The sequence below is a fragment of the Lethenteron reissneri genome, chromosome 24 (genome assembly GCF_015708825.2).
Source record: "Lethenteron reissneri isolate LAM-NWPU_2019-01 chromosome 24, ASM1570882v1, whole genome shotgun sequence".
NCBI classification, from domain to species: domain Eukaryota; kingdom Metazoa; phylum Chordata; class Hyperoartia; order Petromyzontiformes; family Petromyzontidae; genus Lethenteron; species Lethenteron reissneri.
In genome coordinates this window covers 8136892-8162148 of record NC_083802.1, presented here as the reverse complement: position 1 = coordinate 8162148, position 25257 = coordinate 8136892, and the positions used below count along the sequence as shown (strand labels likewise).

At 46.0% G+C, this 25257-nt stretch overlaps 2 protein-coding genes across 2 annotated transcripts in view; one reads left to right on the top strand and one right to left on the bottom strand.

Moving 5' to 3' along the window:
• The window catches only part of SZT2 (SZT2 subunit of KICSTOR complex), a 111537-nt gene extending 94685 nt beyond the window's left edge, over positions 1–16852 (bottom strand). The window contains 22 exon segments of the mRNA XM_061557827.1: positions 714–828; positions 1340–1465; positions 1917–1992; positions 2533–2627; positions 2747–2825; positions 3278–3565; positions 3870–4111; positions 4362–4476; positions 4877–5023; positions 5471–5619; positions 6142–6271; positions 7578–7725; positions 8842–9279; positions 9651–9821; positions 10180–10576; positions 11453–11559; positions 11785–12013; positions 12145–12279; positions 13021–13191; positions 13709–13924; positions 14614–14739; positions 16634–16852. Coding sequence (XP_061413811.1) covers positions 714–828; positions 1340–1465; positions 1917–1992; positions 2533–2627; positions 2747–2825; positions 3278–3565; positions 3870–4111; positions 4362–4476; positions 4877–5023; positions 5471–5619; positions 6142–6271; positions 7578–7725; positions 8842–9279; positions 9651–9821; positions 10180–10576; positions 11453–11559; positions 11785–12013; positions 12145–12279; positions 13021–13191; positions 13709–13924; positions 14614–14739; positions 16634–16672 — 3739 coding nt within the window. The 5' untranslated portion in view covers positions 16673–16852.
• A 1046-nt stretch (positions 16853–17898) lies between these two features.
• MED8 (mediator complex subunit 8) lies at positions 17899–25026 on the top strand. Its single transcript, XM_061557801.1, has 7 exons — positions 17899–18050; positions 18984–19102; positions 19620–19764; positions 20306–20446; positions 21458–21545; positions 23353–23595; positions 24451–25026. The coding sequence occupies exons 1-7, from the start codon at positions 18045–18047 to the stop codon at positions 24516–24518; spliced, it is 810 nt and encodes a 269-aa protein (XP_061413785.1). The 5' UTR covers positions 17899–18044; the 3' UTR covers positions 24519–25026.
• The last annotated feature ends 231 nt before the right edge of the window (positions 25027–25257 follow it).

The following is a 25257-nucleotide window of genomic DNA, read 5'->3' as shown; positions in this document are numbered from 1 at the left end:
TAACTCATGCAAAGCCCAGGATGAGCTCTGATACAATTTTCCCCCAATGTTATCCCAATGTTATCTATGGATAAGAATCAAACAGATTACAGAGATCATAGCACAGCAAAGAACCACAGCAAGGACTACCTGCAACATAGAAACTAGTTTAGATACACACACACCACACTAATCAAGATTCATCATTCCCAATAAATGTTTACATTCATGATGCATACATAAAATCTAGCAGAAATGTATTATTTACAATTTATGCAGATTATACAACTTTACAATCAGCATCATGGTTAGAACAAGGCAGAAAATAAGAAATTGCTCCAGACGAAAAACGAGACACAAAAATAATTCTCGAATTGACTCACCACCCTCAATTGTAACAATTTATTAAAAACTGAGAAGAGGGGGGGGGAAGGGTAAAACATTAAATCGCTGCACCACAAACACATTCCACGCACACTGCAATCACACGCACCTCCCGACTAGCATGGTTGGCTACATATGGTGCGAAAGACGTTCAACAAACAAAACATTCATACACGGGACGACACCCACTCTTGATTACCGACAAAGTGATTCTGCTTGTTGTCCACCCCACAGTTACAATGACGACCTGTTACATGTGCGCACACACAGACGTAACATTACACACATGGACTGACACAAACTACACTCTCACAGAGACATGCACACACCCACCGACCAAGATAGTTTACCTAGGGGCTGTATGGCACGGTTGGTTGCATAGTGAGCATCTGGGTTGTTGCACAGGAAGGCGAGCAGTTCACTGGTCAGCAGAGTGTTGACACAGTCGATATCACGAGGGTGCATCTGGCACAAAACAGTTACCATGATCAGCAGCAGCAAAGATAGTGAAATCAACACCAGCAATGACAGGAGTTTGTCATTTTCAGCAACATTATCTTTATTATTATCATGGCTATTGTTGTGCGAGGCTAGTGAATGCAAATGTTTATAAATGTATGCAAGCGTTTACGTGTGTGTGTGTGTGCGCGAGTGCTGGTGTGAGTCTTGGGAGTAAGTCAAGTGTTAATTGTGTGTAAATGTACGTGTGTGTTTTTGGAAGTATCCAGTTTTATATATAAGGGTATTAGTGTGGGTGAGTGCGAGTCTAAATGAATGTTGGTAAGCGTATGCGAGTTCTTATGAGCGCATGTGTAATTGATTATTGTTTTACTGCATGCGATTGAACGCCAGTCTTCAGCGAGTGTTGAATGCGAGTGTGTACATCGGTATTGCATGCAAGAATTCAGTTCTAGTGCTGTACATGTGGAAATTGTACAAGACGCTATACGCGAATGTTTTATGGGTGCGAGCTTACTGCATGGGCGATGTCGGTGTAACAAAGTCCGTCCAGGTGCGACTGCTGCGCGTAGCGTTCAGGTGGGATTGATACCCGGCCTGAAAGGGGCTCCAACCAGCACTCGGTTGAGACAAGAAGCATTACCTGGAGACAGGGGCACACACATAGGGAAACTCAAGAGACACACATAGGACACTCGTAAAAAATGATCACAAACTACCAAAGAAACAGGAGTACTCACAAAAAAGATGCAAATATATCGCGACACATTCTCAAGAGACAATCGCATAACGAGACACTCCTTGACACTCAGATATTCATACAGATAACTAGACACATACACATTGATACTCATGAAGCCACTCATACACTCATCGAGACATACGTACTCATTAAGACACTGGTACATTGATAAGAGATATAGGGATACTCAGAGATAATAATACTCTCAGAGACACACGTATAAATAATCATTACTGACTGATTGGGACTCTAATGAGCTCCTGGCTCTCGAAGCTGAAGTCTCAATCAAGCCACGAATTCTGAGACTCAGTCTCGTCGAGCAGAATAGCGCGTTTCCATTTTAAATCTCTACCTCTCCATCAGAACCCAAGAGGTCACCATTGCAGTCATCTTCACCATCATCATCGCCATCTTCATCAGTTGAAAACCTGGCGAGGTGAGGAACAATTTACCATAAAATTCCATACGTCACGTGATGGCAAAAACAATATTAACAAAATGAAAATGTCATCAAAGCCAATGCTGTTGATGCCACCATCTCTTGCCATCGCTTTCTTCCTTCTGTAAATTACTACCAAATTTTGCAAACGTTTACACCCGACCTCCATGGTTGGCTCTTGAGAGTATAACCACTGCCTGGCTTAAGTTTAATTTAACAGTTGACATATCCTTCAAGCACCACTCGTAAAGCTTCATCACCACCCCTGGCTTTAAGATTTCCCTCTTGTCACCAAAGGTCAGCAGGCCCATGTCCACGTCAATAACTTGCCTTCCTCCATCTTTCATACGTGTCCCACCTATCACAACCGATAATTCTGAATTACACCTATAACGCTCACCCGCTACAATATAATTCTGAACCTCAAAGCTGTTGCACCTGTTCAACCAATAACTTTCCTATTGAATGTAGTGGTCTTAGTAGTTGGTGGTGTCGGCGAGTTGCGATGCAGTGACAATGAAACGCTCACGTGTGTCTGGGTGAGCTGCTGAGAGGGGGGAAGAGCACATACTGAACCAGGCAGGTCTGCACCTCATCGCAATCGGCTTGACCTTCACACTCTGCCTGCAAACACACACACACACAAGCACGAAGTTAACCAGTGTTTGCAAGCAGCCTCTTAAGACCAGCATTGTGGACACACACTAGTGCACGGAGGAAAATGTGATTTTTGGGGTCACTACCTTCATGGGCAACTCTGTCACCATAGAAACGACCCCATCCCCACTCGCTGCAAAGTTGAAGCCCTCAGCAAGACGGAGTCTGAAAAACATCATCATTACCATCATAAATAAAACATGTATTGACGTAATTGCAAAGAGTGTTCTTGCTCAAATAACCTTTGGTGGTACGCACTTTACTTGGCTGTTCTGAGTCAGCAATGTAAATTCCACATTCTCACATTAATCCATCGGATAACCACTGTCCACTACTCACAAAATGATGCGATTCATTGTATTCATCGCAGAAAGATGAGGTGAGATGAGATGCTATTTGATGACGCAAATGATGGCGAGGATGTTATTAATGAGAATTTGAACTCGCTTATTATGAGTTAATTACTCTAACTATAGCAACACCATGTGGAATGTATAATTTTACAAGGAAAAATATCAACAATATATATAAGCACACAATCAACATCATTATACCCACTTTCCCCACACCATCATCACAGCATGAGCACCACCAACATGAACCACCACCGTCCTTACTCTGCGAGTGTCTGCAGAAGTCTGGTGCAGGCTGCCATGACCACAGCCGTGTATGAGGAGGTGGGGGAGGTGGTCGATGAGGCGTTGGCGGAGGTGGTGGAGGAAGCCAGTGGTTCCACGCTGAATACCCAGCGGCGGTGAGTGAAGTAGTGAGCGAGTGCCGAGCACGGGGAGCCGGGGACAGCAGCAGAGGCTGCCAGTAGCAGCGGGGGCTGCCGCTGCTGCATCATGGGCAGCGGAGGCGCTGGAGCAGGAGGAGACAGGTAGTCGATGGGGGCTCGCTCATACCTGCGCAAGGAGGGAAAGAAACAGGGGGCAGGCAGTGTGTGAGTGTGTGTGCGCATGTGTGTGTGCGTGCGCACAGGGTGCATGTGTGAATGCAAGGTTGTGTTTATTTGTGTATATGGGTATGAGCATGTGTGCAAGCAGCAGTGTGCACACAATGTGGTGATGGTGATGATGGTAATAGTTCATAATGGTAGTGATGCTGTTGATACTTATACTGGTGTTGCTGATAATGATGTTAATCATGTTACTGCTACTTATGATGCTACCGATGATCATGATGATGTTGACGATTACAATGACACACCTAATCAGCAATTTTTCCACGGGTTTTGTCAGCAGCACAGCACAAGGACGGTCTGAAGAGGGTGGCGGCTGACTGGATTTTGAAGCTGCGGGGCTTTCTGTGAACAAACACGTCTTGCTCTTGCCCGTTTGCACTTCCTCTGGCTGTTGCTGCTGCTGCTGCTGCGGTTGCGGCTGCGGCTGCTGCAGCACGCGCTGTGGAAAACTCATCTCCCAAATCTGTTTCCTCAGGTCGTCCACAACCTGTCATCAACGTCAAAGAAATAACACAAAAAAAGGAAACATTCAAGTCAGAATTTCACAACCCAGATGGTAGGACTTTTTTTAATGTGAAGGATATAATCTCGATTGAATCCGAGTTAAAGGAGACTGGGTTACAAGATTAAGTCTTGATTGAGACTGGGGAAAGAGATGCGAGTTTTGATTCGACTTGGCTCCAGGACATCAGGTTTCACGATCAGTGCACCGCATTAAAGGACACCATCATCCTTGCCTTGTTGCGCGTTGAAGCTGGAGTCTCAAGCGGAAACGCCAAGCGGAGGACGACACAAGGAGCTTTTGCTGAAATCCGCACCAGGTAGAACGTGACCGAACCATTTGGTAAATCTCTAAAAAAGGAAAAGAGTCAAGGTAAATAGGGATAAATGGGTATGGATGGGCAGATATAAATGCATGGGGAAGTACAACCAGACATGGAGAAACATGGCGAGACAAAGGGGAGGCAAGAGGGAACATAGAAGCAAATAAATAAGTAATATTTAAAAAAAAATATTTCAAAAACACACTTTTATGAAATGTACTAGTAATGGCAGAACTCCACGACTCCAGGAAGTGGCCCCAAAGCTTGCCATAACGTAAGGGACCGTGGCCAATTACAGCCAACGTCAGTTGACCATGGACGTGAGGAGGAATTAAAACTCATTCGGATGCACTTGGAGTCACTGTGGTAAATTAGAGGTGGGCTTGATGTGGTGCTGTGCGAGGAAGCTGCCGGGTGCACCTACTCACACGAGCTTCACGTAGGAGTTTGCCTCCACCAGCACAAAGGAGCTCCACGTACGCAGGAGGGAGGTGAGGGCTGACATTGCCACTCGACTTTGCACCGTGGCAAAACGGCCGTTTGAATTGGGGGTGTGGATGAAACGTGGCACAGGCCTTAACACAGCAAAAACAGAAACAATGTAAATACAATGTAAAGAACCAGAATTACAAAAATACATACATTCTGCATCGAGTGCCTGGGTAAAAGAATGAGTGGCAAGATAATGATTGGTTCAATGAGCAGGTGGGCAAGTGTGTGGGTGGGAGAGTTGATGACAATGAATGCGTGCATGAATGTATAAGTCTGTGCCTGTGTGAGTTGAGCGAGTCAGTCAATGTCACCGTCAGTGACAGTGGTTGAGCGAGGGATTTACTGAGCGACTGATGGAGGCTAGGTGCGTAGTTTGGTGGGTTTGAGCGACCTAGTTGAGAGGGTGCCGTGACAATTGCAATTACAATAAAACATTAGAAATTCAATTCTGAAAATCCAAAATCTTAAACTAATCCCTACTTTGCATGCAAATAATTATGAGTCAGGTTCTCTCCCTCTCTCTTTCTTACATGTCATGTTGCAACAGGACCCCAATGCGATGCAGGTGCATCCACCGCTGGAGTTTGCCCACATCGAGAGAGAACACGGGCTTCCAGTAGCCTGAGAACTGCCCATGGCTCGAGTCCTTGCCCAGCCCACTCTGCTGCAGGGACAGCACCTGCAGGATGCGGAGGAGCAGAGGGGGAGGTTTGAGGGGGACGGTGTGGAGAGGGAGGCACCAGGTGGAAGGTACTTCTCAAACTAACTGGACTCGCTGGTAACCGCGAAATCTTGCAGAAGATCGATTGGTTTATTTTTCATTCATTGGGTTAAAGTTTGGTTTGTTTTTAGGATTAAGGTCAGGCTTAGCATTATGGTAAAGTTTAGGGTTCGGGCTAGAATTAAGCGTTACGGTTAGGGATAAATGTTCGGTCTATCTTCTCATGCGAATCTACAGTTAGGTCTTAGGTGCAATATTGTGCCATTTTAGTGGCATGTGTCTGCATGTCACCATACAGACACATTTCACCTCATGTTTATGGTCTATGGTGTAGTATCAGTATTATCGCCATGTCTCCGTCTTCCCTCACAGATGTGCTTGCGCTTTATTATACTGCTTTCTACGGTGCAAAAGAAGTTCAAAAGACATACGAACATTCATCAGTGTCGTGTCAGTGTCAATATGAGTGCCGTGTCTCACAGGGGTGCTGGAGCCCGGTGGGAGGTAGAAGAGGGGCACTCCGTTCCGTGTGCTCTCCGGCACGGTGTAGAATGCTGGGTTACTGCTGAACGACTGCAGGTGAACGAGCAGCTGGTCGGTCTGGGCAATGCTGAAGGGGCACACACATACACATATCTAATATTGAGAGTGGAGCGGTGGCGGACTGGTTAGCACACTGCACTATGAACCTGGGGACCTGAGTTTGATTTCCATTCTCTCCCAAGGTTAAGTAGAGAGTAACATCATAACCAGCGCTTGGCCTCGCCCTTCACCAACCCGCATTGTCTAGCGAGGTGAAGTATGGTCAAATGACCCCCATGACCATTACACCACAGGGATTCCCTCATCCAGTAGTGGATTATTATTTAATACATTCTATTGATCTTTTACACAAGCCAGAAAGCTCATATTTATTCAAATCAGCAGAGTCTATGATTATAATTAGTCAAATATAACGTTTTGTTTGTGAACATAGGCTTACAAAACCTTATTAATGTCGTAGAGTATTACTCATGTTTTTTTTTATAAGAGTGTGACTCTCAAAAGACGCTAAGTTGACAGAAAACTACGGGTTACTTGTCTTCACAAACTATGACACTTAAACATTCATACACATATACACACACAACCATGTATGCTATAGTGCTCTACACTATGTGTTTCTGAAAAGATAGACTCTGAGGTAAGAGCAGAGCCAGAAGAGAACGATTGTAGAAACTCCCACAGTTGCGGAGGTGTTCAGTTTCAGTTTCATGTATTAGGTATAGCCCTGTGAGCCATTTGGCTCTTGAATCAGGTGCAACCGCAACAAACAAAAAAACATGAACAAGAAGACATCTTAAAGTGACTATGCGCAAACAGAAAAATCCAGAAAAAAACTGCAAAGTCTTCCAGAAAACAAGCACCGTACACAAACGAGGAGGATGGCGTGATCGATGGTACCGAAATCAGCAGCGAGGTCACGGACAACAACAAGAGACATGCATGGTCACAAGAGGACACGCACTGACCACGTGCAGACGAGGAGTCTCTGTAGAATGGCTTTTGTTAAAACCAAATTGGCCTGGGCCCCTCGATATCATGGTGGAGGAGATGTTTAGAAAGGAGAAACAGTAAATTTCACGTGTACGTATACTTGCACGCAAATGTACGCGCACAACACATTTCCAAATACACACGCACACATATGCACTGTACACAAATAAAGTAGACTGAAGTCATGACAATCGTGATGCTGCTAATGATGATGACAAACATGACTATGACGACAATGACGGATGCTGCTGCTGACAGACATGACAATGCTGCCGAAGTTGATTAAGAATTTGGAAGTAAAAATGATGACGAGAACGCTGCCGCGGCTGATGACAATATTGCTGAAAACGACAGGCAAGGTGGATAAACTCGGGACCCACCCGAGCAGCGTCTGCCAGAATTTGCGAACCACAGCCATGCGATAGGGAGAGGCGATCGGCTTCCTCATGGTGCAGGTGATGTCGTGCAGCACCTCATACCCGCCCTCCATTGTCACCTCGGTTAAGCACACAGGCTGCACGGCGGACCCTGTGGCAGGCAGAGACATTCGCGACACATCAGGTGTGGTGCTCTCCAACCTCTACCCTCTAAAGAAAAGACCCAACCCAGGAACAAGGTGTAGTTTTGTTGATAAGGAAACTCGTGGAATGGTTTGCGGCCTGATTAACCCAGCCATTAGTGAATCTGACAAGACGGTGTTTATTTTTATACAGAGGCCCGTTAAAGTGCAATGCACTTGGTCAAATTGGGGTCCCTCCTGACAATAACTATTTATATGGCTCCACCAACCACTTGGTCACAGCACGCATCCATCCATTATCACGAGTGATTACTTAAATGTGGAAGCACGTGGAAGGCACTGGAAGTCAGGTCGGATGAAGTGAATTTACCCGACTGGATTATGAACTCATAAATTTACAGATCAGTAAAACTGTTGACAATGGGCGAGACCCGACCAAATATTACGAGTTGAATTATTACGAGTAGAGAACCCATTGCTCTGCAATGGAAAATAAGAGACAGCTGTCATTTCACACACTTATTATAAGTCTATACTCGGAGCATTAAAAGTAATAGTTTTTATGTTATAAAATGCTAAGATAATACGCATTGTGATATTTGTTTTATATTCAATAGGTATTCAATAGAATATAAAGAATATTCTGCCGAAATAATTACATTAATAGGAGCACAAATTGAAAAGTTAGAGCAGTATTAAATGAATCGTGTCAATCTTATGAATTCGTTACTCCACCTCTTCTGTGTTGCTACCTATTATACGTCTCCCAAACTTCTTCTGCCGTTTCAATTTTATTGAATGTTTATTTGTTTTTATATTCTTTGGTTCTTTCGATCAAGTCAGGTAGATAGAATAATAATCAAATAAAAATAGAAAACCCAGGACGTTTCGATCACAACACAAGTGATCGTCTTCAGGAGGAAAGAGGGGGAAGGTCACAGAAGGCCACCGCTTTTAAAGGCTTTCAGGGAAAATTCTATTTAGCCAGTCCCCCAGCCAGTGTCGGTGGCAACGGCCCACTGCCACTAATACGTTTTTGGTGGTGTACAGAGGAGTCCAGCCAACAGCCAGCCAGGAAACTCAAGGCATCGATTAGCTTTAATAGTAGTATGATAACTGCTTACCGCCACGAGCAGTCCCTGCTCCACCCGCCGTTGCCAACGAAGATGATGAAGATGACGACACTGTTGAATTCGAGTGCCCAGCAACCGCACTCGATGATGAGGTAGAAGTGGAGGTGACGGTGGAAGTAGTGGTAGAGGTGACAGCTGATAAGGAAGCTGCTGTGGAAGTTGACACAAAGTGCGATGCTGATGTGTTGGTGGTCGATGACGATGTTGAGGCTTGGACTGATGATGAGGAGGATGTTGACGATATTGACGAGGTAGTGGTAGAGCTGCAGTGGGAGAGAGGATGTGCTGCTGCTGCTCCTGTCGTTGGGACGAGCAGCGGTGATGATGGCGGAGGAGAGCGGTGCTGAGGCCAGGGAGCCGACACGCAGTACTCGATTCGAAGGTTGTGTTTCCATGGCAACACGAGCTTCACCTCGATCTGGGAACCTCCTGGTGCAAAGGGCGAGAGGGTGAAAGTGAGTTACGGTCTGGGGTCGGGGCTTGCGACGGGAGTGTTAGGACTGAAGGCTGCTGTTAAAAGTTGGAGATTAGAGGTTAGTGTATGTTCATGATAATATGCTTGCATACGTATTGTGTCGGTGTATAACGAGAGTAGTGTACGCCTATGCTCATTGTTAATGTATAATGCAAGTATTATGCAAGTGAATAGTGCTTGCATATGTTCTGTGTTCATGTATAGTGATCGTATCGCGAGCGTACAGTGTGTATCTATAGTGCAAGTGTATCGTGTTAGTGTGTAGTCTGAACATAGTGTGAGTGTATAGTGTGCGTATTGTGTTAGTGTGCAGTGCGAGAGTTACCCTTGGTGAGAGCCACATCCCTCACGCTGTAGCCCTCGCGGAGCCGCACCGACACGATGCTGCCCAGCTCCGCGTGAACCTCACGCTCGGTGTGCTTTTTCCGCCGTGTCGCCAGCGCAGGATTGGCGCTAGCCCACGCCAGGTGCTCATTAAACAGCCGATGCTCCGCACCTGGTAGCAGTGTGGGACACATGGAGACAGCTGGCCATTATGAACCTACAGAGATTTGCCCAGACATGGGACTTGAACCTAGAACTTTACATCATAGTTGGTTCAGTGTCTCATACATAGCCATTACAAACCTGTCATGACCATTATGAAGCAATGACAGAAAGACGCGCAGACAAAGTGCTCAAACCCGAGACCTCATTAGCAACAATTACATTTTTTAACCCGAGTGAGCCAGTGAGTGAGCGAGTCGGTAATGGAGAGAAGTTAAGCTAATTAATGGGTGAGTAGATAACTAAGTCAATTTAGCGAACAAGTGAACAGGTGATCAATGTATAGTGTGAGCTGGGTTCTTGCTCACCGCACATGTCTCCGACACCACCACCTCTTGCTGCCTCCATGAAGCTGTACGTCAGGAAAGCCCTGTGGTAGGCCGTCATCGCCAAGCTACCCGTTGACCGACGACCACTCTTGGCTCCCGCTCCTACCACCTCCTGCTGATGCAGCAGCACATCTCCTAATGTCCCAACCTCCTCTTTAACAATGCAGCTCCCACTCTCCCTCCTCCCCTGCCACTCCTGTGCACACTCCTGCCCTCCGCCCTCAAAAACGTCGTCTTCACGGCTGTAGTCATCAATGTCCCCATGAAAGACTTCAGGTCCCGCATAGGTGCCTCCCGTCGCTGTGGCGATGAAGCGCATCATCTCCACATTCGGGACGTGGCCAAAGTTGCAGTCGTAAGAGAAGACACCTCCCACCTTACAGCAACAACAAACAGCAGCAACAACAAAAACGACTTTGAACCAATAAGAATGACATAAACAACCACCATAACTTGGAACAAATGATGACATCTAAACAACAATTGTAGAGGTGGCAGTGGAGCTTCGAGGTCAGAGTGCTGAGGTAGCACCGCTGAAACCCAGAGTTTGAGTATGGCTCACCAATTGTGATTAAACCAGCTTCGTGTAGTGAAATAATCTCAGCCTGGTCACCAAAGCACTATATAAAAAAAGAAAACATTTGGTTTTTCAATTCATTTGGCTAAAGTCCACCTCTAAAAATGAAATGTATCAGTTATCTTACAATCTCGCAGCAGAGTGCATTGACAAGTTTCGACCCATGATGTGTGAAGAAAACAAAGGATACCTATTGGATTTTTGAAAATAATTATCGTGAAAAATATAATCCAAAGCCATTCCACGACTGCAGTTACACACACAACTGTCATTTCAATCCGATCTTTTTCACAAGCCAATTGTGGATGATATGAATTTAAAAAAATGCAAGTAAAAATTTAAATCGCCCAACCAAAGAATAAAGTGTGCCGTAACATAAACAGTGATTCAAACAACTCAAAAACAATTCAGAGGCAAACAAAATAAAAAAAATCAGATAAAGTACACTCAATTACAGAAGAAACCAGCAGCAACGACACCCAATCAAAACATTAGGTAATGCTGTTACACCCAGGCTATCCCCGACTGCTGTCAATGCTATTTCTGCTATCCCCATCGCTGTATTTGCATGCCCCTTGCTGTCTCTACTGTGTTGACTGTTCCCATTGCTGTGTCTCAGCTGTCAAATTCTACTGCTGCCCTATGTGCCATTGCTGGGTGTCCTGTATGTCATGCCTGCAGGAAGGAGCAGGCAACGGTGCTATTGCGCAGCTGCGTGAGCAGCATGTCGCAGTAGTTGATGTCAGGTATGCTCGTCACCCCGTCCGTGATCACGATGATACCTGGAGACACAAATACAAATTGACACAACCATCATTAGAAACCGGAAGAAAGCAAGACACCCTGACCAAGGCTCAAATCCAGTGTCTCAGATATTCACAAGTAGGTGGCTAGTTGATATAACCTGTAAGACCCCCCCCTCCTCCTTGAGAGACCCAGTGCTCGAACCAGGGTCCCATTCAGGGGTTGCCGACTCAATGCCAGCACGTGAAGCTGGATCGTCTCACCAGAGCTCGTGTTGGCGGGCAGCAGCTGCAGGGCGAGCACCCCATAGCGCAGCACGCTCACAAGCCCCACGTCCGCCGTCACCATAACCACGGGTTCTGCCAGGTGCCGCTCCACACCGGCGCCAAGTGGGGGCACGGAGGGTGGGGGTCGGACCAAAGGGGCTGGGGCGGTGGGGCCAGTGGGAGAGGAGGGGAAAGGCGGTGGGGAGATGGGAGCGTCGCCATCGTCCTGTGAACGAGACGTCGTTGCAAAGGTGTTGTCATCTGCGCATGCGTGAAGATAAATAAAGAGCGACATCACCAAGAAAATCAAAGAAAACCACGAGGAACGTGCACACACGCAAACAGTGACGCACTCACCTGTGCCATCATGGGCTCCCGCTGCTTCTGCAGAAACTCTGCGACGTGGCCCTCGAACTGCATCAGCTGCACCCGCACGTCATGCAGGAAGGAGGGGAGGTGCACGCGGTCCAGCCGGCACCCCTGCACCAGCACCTGAGGGCCGCAACAAACGAGCCGTCAACTGTACCGCAATGTGGGCCGGTGACAAGGCCCAGCAGTTTAGACGTTCGCCGCTTGTTGCAGAGGTTCCAATCCGGCAGCCCGCCCTGGTCATTACTGTGGACGTATTAACCGTGAAATACAGTCTTTTTCAGTGGGTGTTGAAGATCCCCCGACGTCTTTCGAAATAAGGTGGTCTATCGTGGTCCAAATATTATCCGCATATTATTGAGATTATGCATAGAAATAATGTACCCCCCTCTACTGGCGGACTATTGCCCAGGCCACGTGCTAAGTCACCTTGTGCCACACAGGGATAGCTGCGACCGAGGGTGCCCTTTGAAATGTTTGAGATAATGATGAAAGTCGCATACTGCATGTTAAGTGCTCTGAGACAGCCAAGGCATAGTTCAATGAAAATGTAGCTTAATAAATCAGACTAATATAATTAAAATATATATATTTAGTGACTTATTTACCTTTTTCTCTATTTTGCACTCCTATCGTTTTTTTGTATTGTTTGTTGTTGTAACTTTCTGACCCGCCCATACTGAATGTGTGAAAGAGCTTCAGAGCTCATCGGATTCCTCCAGTCTAAATGAGGATTCTGATAAAGCACAAAGATAAATAATTGTAAAATTACATTGCAATCCTTCTATAATACTAACTATACACTGAATGGCACGGTGTGTGGGAGCAATGTCAAATCTCCCCGCCCACTCGCATCAGCAGCACCTGCTGCGATCCCGACGCCATGAAGGGCGAGTAGGCGAGCACAGTGATGAAGATCTCTGGCCGAAACAAATTCCTCGTTCCGGGGACGAGGAAAGGACGTGCCAGACGACGCAGACACAGCGCCAACGTGCGGAACACACGGTCGAACACGATCTCTCCACACCAATCATCCTGGTTGGGGAGGAAGGCAGGACACCACATTAGCGATCACCTATTAGGGCCAGCGAGGCAACGCTCATTAGGTGAAAGGGGATGGTGATGTTGTTGGTAGTGGTGTTGGTGATGTTGGTAGAAATGAAGGTTGTATTGATGATGATGAGGGTAGTAATAAAGGATGGTAGTGGAGGTACTGAAAACTCATTAGGATAAAACACCACCACCACAAAGCCCTCACCATAAAGCTACTTTAAATAAATTACTCCCCACAGCACAGTGCTAACCATGCCAACTCACTACAAATCAGTATTAGCCTTAGCACAATGTAACCATTACAGTATTCACTCCAAAAAAACCCTCATAACAGTTTTGACCAGAATCATTCTGTCCCCACAATGCATTCACCGCAACCCCACCATCCAGCTACTCATCATAAAGAGAGTACTAACCATAACAGAACCACTCTCTCCATATGCTTACTACAACACCACTGCGCTCTTCACTCCCCCCCCCCCCCCCCCGGGTCTCTCACCACAACGGCTGTGGAGGGGCTGAGGTCGAGAGCGATAACGAAGCGGTAGCGGCACGCGAGGAAGATCACGTGACTCGACGGGACAAGACGGCATGGGGGCGTCACTCCTCCTCCACGATCATCATCGGCAGTAGCCGAGCCACAAGGAGGGCTGTCATCAGGCTGCCAGCCCTTGGGCAGCACTGACAGCACGAGTAGATCACCATCACCACTCTCCTGAGGAAGGGAGGGCAGGAGAGAATGTTGACTAATCAACGTTTCTACGACCAATGGGAACTAGGCTTGGGCCCACTGCTCCTCAATAAAATCTTAACAGTTGGAGAGTGGGTTTCAGAATGAGATTTTGAAAAATGTTTTAATATCAAGCAAAGACTTTAGATAGGTTAGGTTATATTAAATAAAAATCTGCAATTTAATGTTTTGCAATGCTTTTTCATTTAAAACGCAACTGTAGATTATGCTCGTGATATCACACTGTGTGCCTTATACAATGGTCATCAAGAAAGCACCATGACCATGCTCTGTAGGCTTTACAGAACATTTCCGTATTGAGTCTACTGCAGAAACGGTGGTATCCGAGTTGACCTTGTGATGCCATGACTGGCTCTAGGGTCCGCACGGGGTGAAACCCGTGTTTGGGAGCAAGGCAGCCAGAGCCAAATGCACCCTGCTTCATTAAACACCCAAACCCGAGTGAACTCAAGTCGACTCAAGTTGAATGCATAAATCCAAGATCTCAAATTGATGGACAACTCAAGTTTAAAAGAGGCATTTCCATGATACACATATATGCATGCATGTTGAACCCCTTTCACACCGTACGTAGCTAACCATGCTAATCTGAGGTAGGACAGAGAGGTGAACCGACAAATAAATCCAGATACATGCAAGCACTCATGTGTTACCAGCTCGTGTAGGGGTGTTGGGGCTACAATCCGGTTGAGATTTGAAAAAAACCACGCTGAGCGCATGTTCCGAGAGATGCGATACTGTTTCTTCATAAGCAGGTACACTTGACCAGCTTCCAGCACCTACACAACAGAGATGCACACCCACAAAAACACAATCATGGTAAATTTGGTATTGCGCTTAATTTGGCAACATTTTCTCTGCAGTGGTCAAATGAGATCACTTCAAGGAATATTTGAAGTAGATCTGTGGACTGTGCTCTAAAACATTCGTTTACATTGCTCTGGAAAAGTTACGAATAGATACATCTCGTGAGATGGCACCAACAGCACAATTCACTTTTCAACTAATCTATCTCTGTCCAGTTGAAATGGGCGACGGGATTCACACTGCAATGTGAATGCAGGTGTTTTTAGTGATAAATCGTATGCTGCCCTCTAGTGGTGATATACTATAATGTTATTTGCAGCTGCGCACCTTATTTACAAGGACACAACGGTAATTTTATTTTTAGAGCAATTATAATTTAAACTCTAGCAATAAACCTAGTCTACTTAGACCGTTTATATTAATATGCATGAAGTAGTGTGCCCATGTAGAAGATAATACTTTGTTTACCATGCTTGACGTTTTAAACAATAACAATGCTTTCCATCACGACCGCCGATTTCTCGAGATCTATAACCGATACTCATTTTCACATATGCACATGACGTTATATATTAGCCAGGGCTGATTATATCCATGAGGAAAGATACACGACAATGTTTAGAAATACCGTACTAATTATGCATTTCCTTGGGGCATCATTGGTAAACAAAAACAATACCCCAAACACTCCCCATTGTGTCCACATATAAATCAATTAAATAGTCCAACAGACAGACTACGATTGGCTCTCCAGACCAATAATCAAGCGGCATATGTTTAAAGAAAGCAAACCTTGGACCTCTGGGTCTCCATCAGCAGGGTCACACGCTGGTTAAACAACCGCTGTTGGATATCTTTAGCGATTGACCCCGTGTTTGGCCAAAAAGTGTAATCCTTTAAATAGTCAGCAGTTGACGATTGCGTTGAGTTTTAGGGCAGTGGCTGGGGTAACTAAACCGACTAAAGAACTACATCGGTGGCACACTGTTATTTCACAATATACCCCGCACACTTGAATATATCGTCACAAGAATATCGCGAATATTTAACGCTTTGGTGATAATACTGCACTGCCAGGGTGCACACAAACACACATGGCACAACAGTCGTCAATTATACTGCATTCCTAGCACACGCACGTGCTATGAAGATAGCATTGCCATAACCCTACACTTTCCTTTAAGATCGTTGTATTTTACGAGTGTGTTAAATGTACACCGCAACACGTAAATATCCATGTATATATACACACACAACAGGCTGGCATTTAGTAACACCGTTACGCACTGTACATTAAAGTAGTGTATAGTCCCCATTTGAAAACAAAACAACAAACATGTTATAACGTAAACTGTTGCTGTGTATCGTCACAGAGTGAACGTGTCATTTCAATACATTCCACGGGCCCTGCAATCACCATTCGTCGGAACTGCGGCGGGCGGGTTTCGCCCTTTGTTGGGCCCATCAGCAGTTACAAGTCTCCACAAAAGTTCGCGTGTTTTACCAAAAATGCAATCCTCTGCAGCCTACACAAACGTGCGCCTCACACCACAGATCACACAGCAACTAACAACGACGATGATGATCGGTACCCCCCATCTCCTGTTGACACGGCGTCCGAGCCAACCGGTGGAAGTTCCACGTTTCTCTGGCCGGGCGACGCTTGTTTCGGAAGACGACCAACAATACCAACGTCGCAATCCAAATTAACGTCTCACCATGTATCCCAAGCACATCACATTCATATCCGTGTACATTAACACACTCGAAACTTTAAACCCGAGGTTTAATTCACCCTCGGAACACCCCTCCGCCGCAGAATTGCAATAATCAAAGATAAACATTTATTGACAACCCACTTCATACCTCATTCTCCAACTCGGCCGTCTCGCTAAACGCCGCCATCGAGTCTCGTTCTCGTGCAACAACACAGTCGCCAGCTAAACTTGTTCTCGTTTACACGGCGTCGTAACGATCCCTCGCTCTGTAGGCACCGCCACGGCACCGGGGACAGACGAGCGAACCTTCGTCCATTGCTTTGCCCCCTCCCTCGTCAACAGGCCGCCCACAACTCCCTCGGTTCCTCAACACGAGCCAACCGACCAATGGGAGCGGAGAGGAACAACAATAATAATTATATAATCACTCATATCACCCCCCCCCCCCCCGCGTACGTCATCGTCGAGCACGCGCAGCGGGCTCCGGACCAATCGGAACGCGGGAGTTGCCCCCCCACCCCGCCCACCCGCTGTTGTTCGCGAGCGCTCCGACCAATTGGAACGCGGGAATTCCCCACCCACCACCCCCCCGCTGTTTGTGAGCGTTCCGACGACCAATGAGAACGCGAGAATTTTCCCCCCGTCGCTGTTCGCAAGCTCTCCGACCAATTGGAAAGCGGGAATTTCCCACCCACCACCCCTCCCCCCACCACCCCTCCCCCCCGCTGTTCGCGAGCGCTCCGACCAATCGGAACGCGGGAGTCCCCGTTGTTCGCGAGCGCTTCAACCAATCAGAACGCAGGAGATCCCCCTCCGACCTCCCCCCCCGCTGTTCGCGAGCGCTGCGGACCAATCGGAAGGCGGCGAAGGGGGATGTGAGCCGAAGGGCGGGGGGGAGGGCTGTGGCTAGGGGGGGAGGTCTCGCGCACCGTATGACGTCATTGTTTGTTTAAAAAATTAATATATATAAGTTGTAAATATTTCCGAGGCGAATGTTAAATTGGAAAGGATTTATTAAGAAAGTAAAATTAATATGTATTGTTAAAGGTAATTATCACGCGAAAAATAATACACGAACTTGTTTTGGGGGACGTCACATCCTGTTAGGGGCCGTCCATAAATGACGTCACGCGATTTTGGACGATTTTTGACCCCCCCCCCAATCACACAGCGTCACAATGTGCTGCTGCGCTCTGATGTTGTAGGAGAAAACATGTATTAAAGTCTATTTAATTAAGTAGAACGTGTTGTCTATATTTATTAAAAGTTGCGCATTTTGTTGTGACGTCATTTATGGACGGCCCCTTTTTGTTTCGCTATGCAATGATTTGACTGGCTTTTTAAAAATATTGTTTTACTTAAACTTATTTTACATAATCTTATGGCTCTATTAAAGTATGACGTCATCCTGTTATAATAAATTCGGAGTGATGTCATCACAGTGGGAAGTGACGTCATCCATCTCGCGCACTTTCATGGTGGTGGTGGTGGCTTGGAGTCAATATCTTTAACTCTATTTGTAAAGGCGTTTACTTCTTTTAAAAATAGAATACGGAAATATGCAGGTGAGTAATTTAAACGAAATTAAATCATAACTTAGACAGCCTCCGTGACCAGCACGGCGTGCGGAGGCAGGCCTCCATCCAGCAGTAGGTTTGACAAGGCCTCTTACATCCTAGATTTGATGACATCTTAAATCGATTAAGATATACGGCATATCAATGGCAGTTCCCATTTCTTTAAGGAAATATTGTGATTGTAACATTGTTACCTTGAGACTTTGGCGATGTTAAAGGCAGCGTCGGTGGTGATTGTGGTGGTGCTGTTATAGTAGCGGTGCTAATTGCAGTGGTTGTTGTTGATCGTGGTGTGAATGGTTAGTGGTAGTTGTGATGATGCAGTGGTTGTTGTTGATCGTGGTGTGAATGGTTAGTGGTAGTTGTGATGATGCAGTGGTTGTTGTTGATCGTGGTGTGAATGGTTAGTGGTAGTTGTGATGATGCAGTGGTTGTTGTTGATCGTGGTACGAATGGTTCTTGGTAGTTGTGATGATAGTTTTATAAATAGTTATGGCATGGGTCATGTTAAAAAAACAGTTAACATTAACCTTTTCAACTTGTTACCACTGTACTGTATAGAGGAGCAGTGTTCTTAGTGACGGTCATGGTGAAGGCAATGAAGCTAATGTTGGTAATAATGGTCATCACTGATGATATTGCTGATTGTGGTTCTACTGAATCTCGTGACGGTTGTGATGATGATGACATTGATGCTGGTGTTAACATTGCCACTTCAAGTTCAAGTTAATGTATTAGGTGTAGCCCTGTGAGCCATTCGACTCTTGAATCGGGTGCAACCGCAACAAACAAAAACATGAACAAAAAACATCTAAAAGTGACTATGTGACTTGCTTACCCGCTCATACTGTACGTCTGTGGAAAAGGGCTGCATATCTCATCGGGTTCCTCCAGTCGAATTAAAACATTCTGATTCCGCAGCGCGAGGAGAAGGTGTTGGAGCTGTGCCTGGAGTCTCTGACCCAGCGCGTCAGCGACCTCAAGAATTCCCTGGAGGGGTTCATCCGGAAACTGGAGACTCAATACGAGACTCTCAACTGGTGATGCCATCATCATCATCATCAATCGCACCATCAATATCAAAATCAACACCAGCAGCTTAGAAATGTAATCGTCAGCAGAGTCCTAAAATGCATTGTGCATGCATGTATGTGTGTATGTGTATTGTGCAATCGCTGCAGTATATGCACCTGTGTGTACAGTACTGTATTTGTGTATGAAGTATGCAACTTCCTTCACGTTCTGTGTCGGCACACTTTTCGAAAAAAGAAAAGAAAAAACAGTCACCTGATATGTGGATTCAATACACTTTTTTTAAATACCTCCAGGTACAAACAATTGAAGCTGCATGGAGTGTGCAATTGGAGCGGCATACAGCCAGACATACATTTAGAGAGACACAAAGAGATGGACAATATAATACTGTATACAGAAATCGAGACGCAGAGGAGAGATACCCAGATAAATAATCAAACTGGGCTCTTAATTTCAAATGAGTTTAATCCCTCCTCGGTGCTGTAGCTCGTTGACGTGTGTGTGTATATATGTGCGTATCAGGCCAAGCATGCTCGACAGCTTTGCGCTGCTGTCGGGGCAGCTGAACTCGCTGAACAAGTTGCTACGCAACGACAAGACACCGTGTCTGAGGGGGCAGATCATCATGCCGCTCCTGCTGTCACCTGACAGGGACGACGAGCTCATGGTGAGTGAGAACGTGCATGCGTATATGTTGTCATGTGTGCATATAACGGTGTCTGCATATATGTGGGGAGCGGTAGTGCAGTAGTCAGCCCACGTGATCTTAACAACCCGTTGACTTGGTTCAGTTCCCGGGCATGGCTACCATCCATTAGTGATGAGTGACGTCTGAATTGTAAACGATTACCTGATACAGTATGTAAAAATCTTATCTTAGCGTAATTTATATAGCGCCTTCACCGAGGCGCTTTACAGAGAAGTAAGAATGGTACATATGAATGTAATGGTGGAGATGAGGTGACTAAAATATATGAGAAGTAATGCGCGAATCTGTGATACGTGAATTAGGTAAAAGCAAAATGTATGAAAGCAAATTATGATGAATAGATTGGATAATTTCCCTACTGGAGGGACAAAGGTTCGTCGGTGCTATCCACACCACCACATTTTGTTCCGTACTGGATCCAATAGGTGTTTGCTAATAACACCTCAACAGTTGGTCTATAAGGCTCTGGGGATCTGCGTGTTTTGCGCGTGTGACGCAGAAAATGACCGAGGGCCGCGTGCCAGTGTTCAGCCACGACGTGGTGCCGGATCACCTGCGCACTAAGCCAGACCCGGCTGTGGAGGAGCAGGAGAAGCAGATGTCACTCGACGCCGCTCGCCTCACACCGGACATGGCACAGGTATGCACACAGCCGAGGATGGAATGTGTCGAGGGGAGAACTCCAGGGAATCACAGGGAGATGGGCCAGGGGGCAGCTGAGAGTGGCATGGTGAAGCACCACTTACAGCAGAAAGGTACAGATTGAGTGCGGGTGGAGAGGGCACGAGAATATAGTTAAGAGGCAAGAATTGAGCAGTAGCAGCAGTAGTGGCATCAGTAGCAGCAACAGATGTACCATTTATACAGGTGTTGGCTGTATGAAATGTACGGCAGCAATAAGAGTAGCAGTAGGTGTCGAGGTATGCAGCCGTGCTGGGTGTGTGCAGGGGGCAGAAGTAGCAGCGATAGCAGCATGAGACAAGACCAAGAAGAGCTCCGGGTGGTGCAGTTGCATAAATTGTAGCAGCAGTGATAGCAGGCAGGGACGGCAGCAGATCCAGAGTCATACAGGGGTGTGTTGCGTGTTTGGAGAATGCAATAGTAGCGGTAATATTATCAGTGGTTGCAGAAACAGCAGCATAATCCAGTCACTGAGGTGTGTTGTGTGAAAGGGAGAGCAACAAGAGTGGCAACAGTAGCAGGAGCAGATGCACAGTGATGTGTGCGTGTGTGTTGGGTGCAAAGGGCATCTTGCATCCCCTAAGGCAGGGGTGGGGAACGTCCGGCCCGCGGGCCGTATAAGGCTCGCGAAATCAATTGGCAGTTCCAGCCATCACATTAGGGGCGAGTTAATTAAATGTTTGACCAAATATAACAGGCAAATTTTTAAGTTGATAATTTTGTATGGCCCGCAAATGATTTTATAAATGTCAAAATGGCCCTTGGCAGAAAAAAGGTTCCCCACCCCTGCCCTAAGGAGGGTGCATGCACCTCCGGTTAAGAACCACTGCTCTATGGGATTTGTGATGCATTCAAGCCTAAGGTGGGTATACTTTGAAAATTACAACTTTAGTATGGGCGGAGAGGTGATGTGTTACTCAGTCACGAAGGTCATTGTCCTTAAACAATTATCTCTGTCTTTGTTTTACAGAAACACATGGCATCTATGAATAAGATGTGCAACTCGCTGCTGGACCGCCTCAACAGCACTCGTGATGACAGGGACGGAGATTCCTCCAGTCAGTTGATTTGCATCAATATCATCAACAGCATTATGAGTAGCAGTTTCATCATCATTGTCATTAGCAGCACTCCTATCATCATCGTCCATCCTCTGCAGCAGTGTTTTCAACATCAGCAGCATCACCTTTAGAGCCTGGCGTCTCAAGTCAACCCTGCATCTCACCTCCCAGTATGCTAATCAACATAAGTAGCAGGGGCCTCAAGTAGACTCACTCTTTTCGATTTAAAGCTTTCGTGACTGCAGGGATTCATCTTCTTGGTTCTTTCGGTAAAGTCACGTAGAAGGGAAGTAATAAAATAATAAAAATAAAACATAATAAAACAATTCTCACGACGTTTCGGCCACAACGCAAGCAGCCGTCCTCAGGTGAAAACCAGGTCCGTCGAGGCGACAGAGTCTGAATGAAACAGCACACGAGCTTGGAGCATATATATAAGCTGGGCGCATTGACAAAGGAATTTGCATATCAAAAGGAATTTAGCATATTTATGGGAAATGCAGGAATGTGGTAGCAGTTACATTGGGGAAACCAAACGACATGTCTCGGACCGCATCCGTGAACATAAGGCAGACCTGAAACACGGTAGGACAAACACCTCAGCCGTGGCAGATCACTGTTACAATTCAGTGGGCTCACATGACATTGACTTCTCCAAGACAGAGGTTCTCTGCAAGCCATCCGGCTATCATGAGAGATTCGTTCATGAGGCGATCCACATATACAAACACAGAGACAATTTCAACCGAGAAGATGGATTCTGGCTTAGCAATCATTGGAAGGACGTAATAAACCATTTCGGATCTTAACTGATTGTGTTCACGTTTACGGTGACTTTCAGACCGCGTTCCACTCACTGGCATGGTGCAGTGTGCAGAGTAATGTATGGTGTCGTAATTGTATAGTAAACATATAGCAGTGTGATACACATTAGGGTGGGTAGAATAATACATAGTGTTATATTAAAATGGATAAGGCAGCAACTGCAGCAGCAGCAAGTGCAGCAGCAGCAGCAAGTGCAGCAGCAGCAGCAACTGCAGCAGCAGCAGTAACTGCAGCAGCAGCAGAAACTGCAGCAGCAGCAGCAGTAATTTCAGCAGCAGCAGTAACTGCAGCTCCCTTTGATGCTGTTAATCCTGCATAATGCACATGCATATGCAGGACTAATCACATTCCTGCATTTCCCATAAATATGCTAAATTCCTTTTGATATGCAAATTCCTTTGTCAATGCGCCCAGCTTATATATATGCTCCAAGCTCGTGTGCTGTTTCATTCAGACTCTGTCGCCTCGACGGACCTGGTTTTCACCTGAGGACGGCTGCTTGCGTTGTGGCCGAAACGTCGTGAGAATTGTTTTATTATGTTTTATTTTTATTATTTTATTACTTCCCTTCTACGTGACTTTACCGAAAGAACCAAGAAGAAGACTCACTCTTATTCTTTGTAATTACTTGCTCAGATTTCCCTCATTACGTTCTTTAAATGTCTTATTTGTGGATTAGAGAGCCTTATGGTGTGACCCGGATAGGTCCAGATCGTAAAACATGTAATATATATGATACTACACTGTAGCGACACGACCGCACTCTATGATAGCTGTGCCACACACTCTCCCGCATGGCCTTATGGGAGCCTCGGTACTGATAAAGTTACGAAGTACACATACGTCATCGGAACGGGTTAACATCTGAAGAAGCATTATCAACACCAGCATTAGCAGCATTATCATTACCACTATCTTCATCACTTAACACCTCTCCCCTCTGTTCACCTCCTCTCCCCCCCCCCCCCCTCATTACCAGCTCTGCGTCACTCCAAGCACACCTTCAACCCAGCCGACACCAACGCATTAGTGGCAGCGGTGGGGTTTGGCAAGGGTCTCAGCCGGCCTGGACGACCCCCATCCCAGGGTGGCACGGTCCAACCCGGCCTCTCCGGGCAAGGAGGGCCTGTGGGATGTTCGAATGTTGGGCAGGGGGGTCCCAGCGGGTCAATGGTTCAGCAACAGCAGCAACAACAGCAGCAACAGATGCAGAGTCATGCAGGTTTGTGCTGTGTGTACGTGTGTGATGTGTGCAGCAGCAACAATGGCAGTTGCAATAGAAGCAGCACAAGCATCAAGAGCAGCAGCAGTTGTATCAATAGCGGAAAAAACATTAACAGCTGTCGCAGTAGCAACAACAACCACAGAAAAAGTTACAGCAATAGATGAAGAGTCATGCAGGTGTATAGTTGGTGTGTGGAGGGTGCAGCATTAGCATCAGCAGCAACCGTAGCATCTGCATATATTGCATTTATTACAGTTATATCCATGTATGTGGGTGCGTGTATATAACAGTGGCATATATTTGAGGCGGTCCTGGGCCTCCCCTAGGTAGACTCGGCCTCAAATGAGTACCTAGTGTGGTGCGCAAACATCAACACTAGGGAGACGAGCATCCGGGCGTGGTGCTAGCTCCCTACCATCTCGTGTGCAGTGCCGACCTTCATAGGTGCTCGCTAACAGCACTTGCCCCAACAGTCCATTACAGGTTATATGAGAGATCTTTGTTTTTTGAGTGGTAGTGCAGTATTGTACACACTGCTATGGGCCCAGAGACCTGAGTTCCATTCTGGCCACGAAAAATAACAGTTGCAAGTATTACCTGAACCTGTCCTGGGCCTTCTCTCGGTGGATTTGGCCTTCAACAAATACCGAATGCTCTGTGTGAACATTGGAACTGGAGAGATGGAACATTGTTTCTGAAATATGGCCCCCTCATGTCCAAGGCCAATCTTAGTAGGTATTCACTAACAGTACTTGTCCCAGTGGTCTGTATGTCTTTACGGGGGATATTTATCTTTTTGCATGTGTATATGTGTGTATGTGCATATCCATATATTTGTGTGTCTGTGTGCAGGTAAAATGCCAAGTTCCATCAAAACCAACATCAAGTCCGCTTCAAACGTCCACCCTTACCAACGATAGTCATTCCACTCTCTATTGTAAGTTAGTTATGGGCATGTCAGGTTCATGTATGTATGTTGAACCTCTTTCGCACCGTACATATCCAACCGTACGAATGGCCATGTCAGAGACGCTGAGCCACCACTGCTGAGGTCCCAGATTAAAGTTGTTGTTCTCTGTCTCGCAGATGGTTCATAATGATTTGTCACTGAATGCAGGTTTTTTCCACTGGTAGTTAAACCAGATTGTTTTCATTGAATGTCTCAACCTGATTTCAAATGGCTCCACAAAGCAACACCTTATCATTGAATCATTTTTTTCATTTTTATTCAATTCAGGTCAGCCATTTGCTGAGGTCTGAAATTATGTAAATAAATAGGATGACGGACATGCATTGAACCAAATACTGTTCGTTAACTTGACTGACAGTTGAGTTCATATTTTGCTTATGGGCTGTAAACTCTGTTTAAAAAGAGGAGTGATCTTGCTCAGATGTTATAGAAAATACATACAAATAAAGTGAAAGAAAATAAGACTTGGACCTTTTGCGTGTTTGTATATGTGGGTGTGTTTGTGTGGGCATATGGGGTGGTCAGTCATTGGGGCAGATACAAAATTGGGAGTGGTTATGAACAAGAGATTGAAGGGGTCTTTATAGAAATGTCACCTATGCTTCAGAACATGGACCCCTTAATATGAACACCTGCACTAGCTTCATACATTTGGGCTGGCCTGTCTACAATCCAGCCTGGTTTAGCCA

Excerpts from the sequence above, each read along its gene's own strand:
- MED8 (XM_061557801.1), top strand. Across the intron at positions 19,103-19,619 it reads CAATACGAGACTCTCAACTG|GCCAAGCATGCTCGACAGCT; the intron begins GTGATGCCATCA and ends TGTGCGTATCAG. Across the intron at positions 19,765-20,305 it reads ACAGGGACGACGAGCTCATG|AAAATGACCGAGGGCCGCGT; the intron begins GTGAGTGAGAAC and ends CGTGTGACGCAG.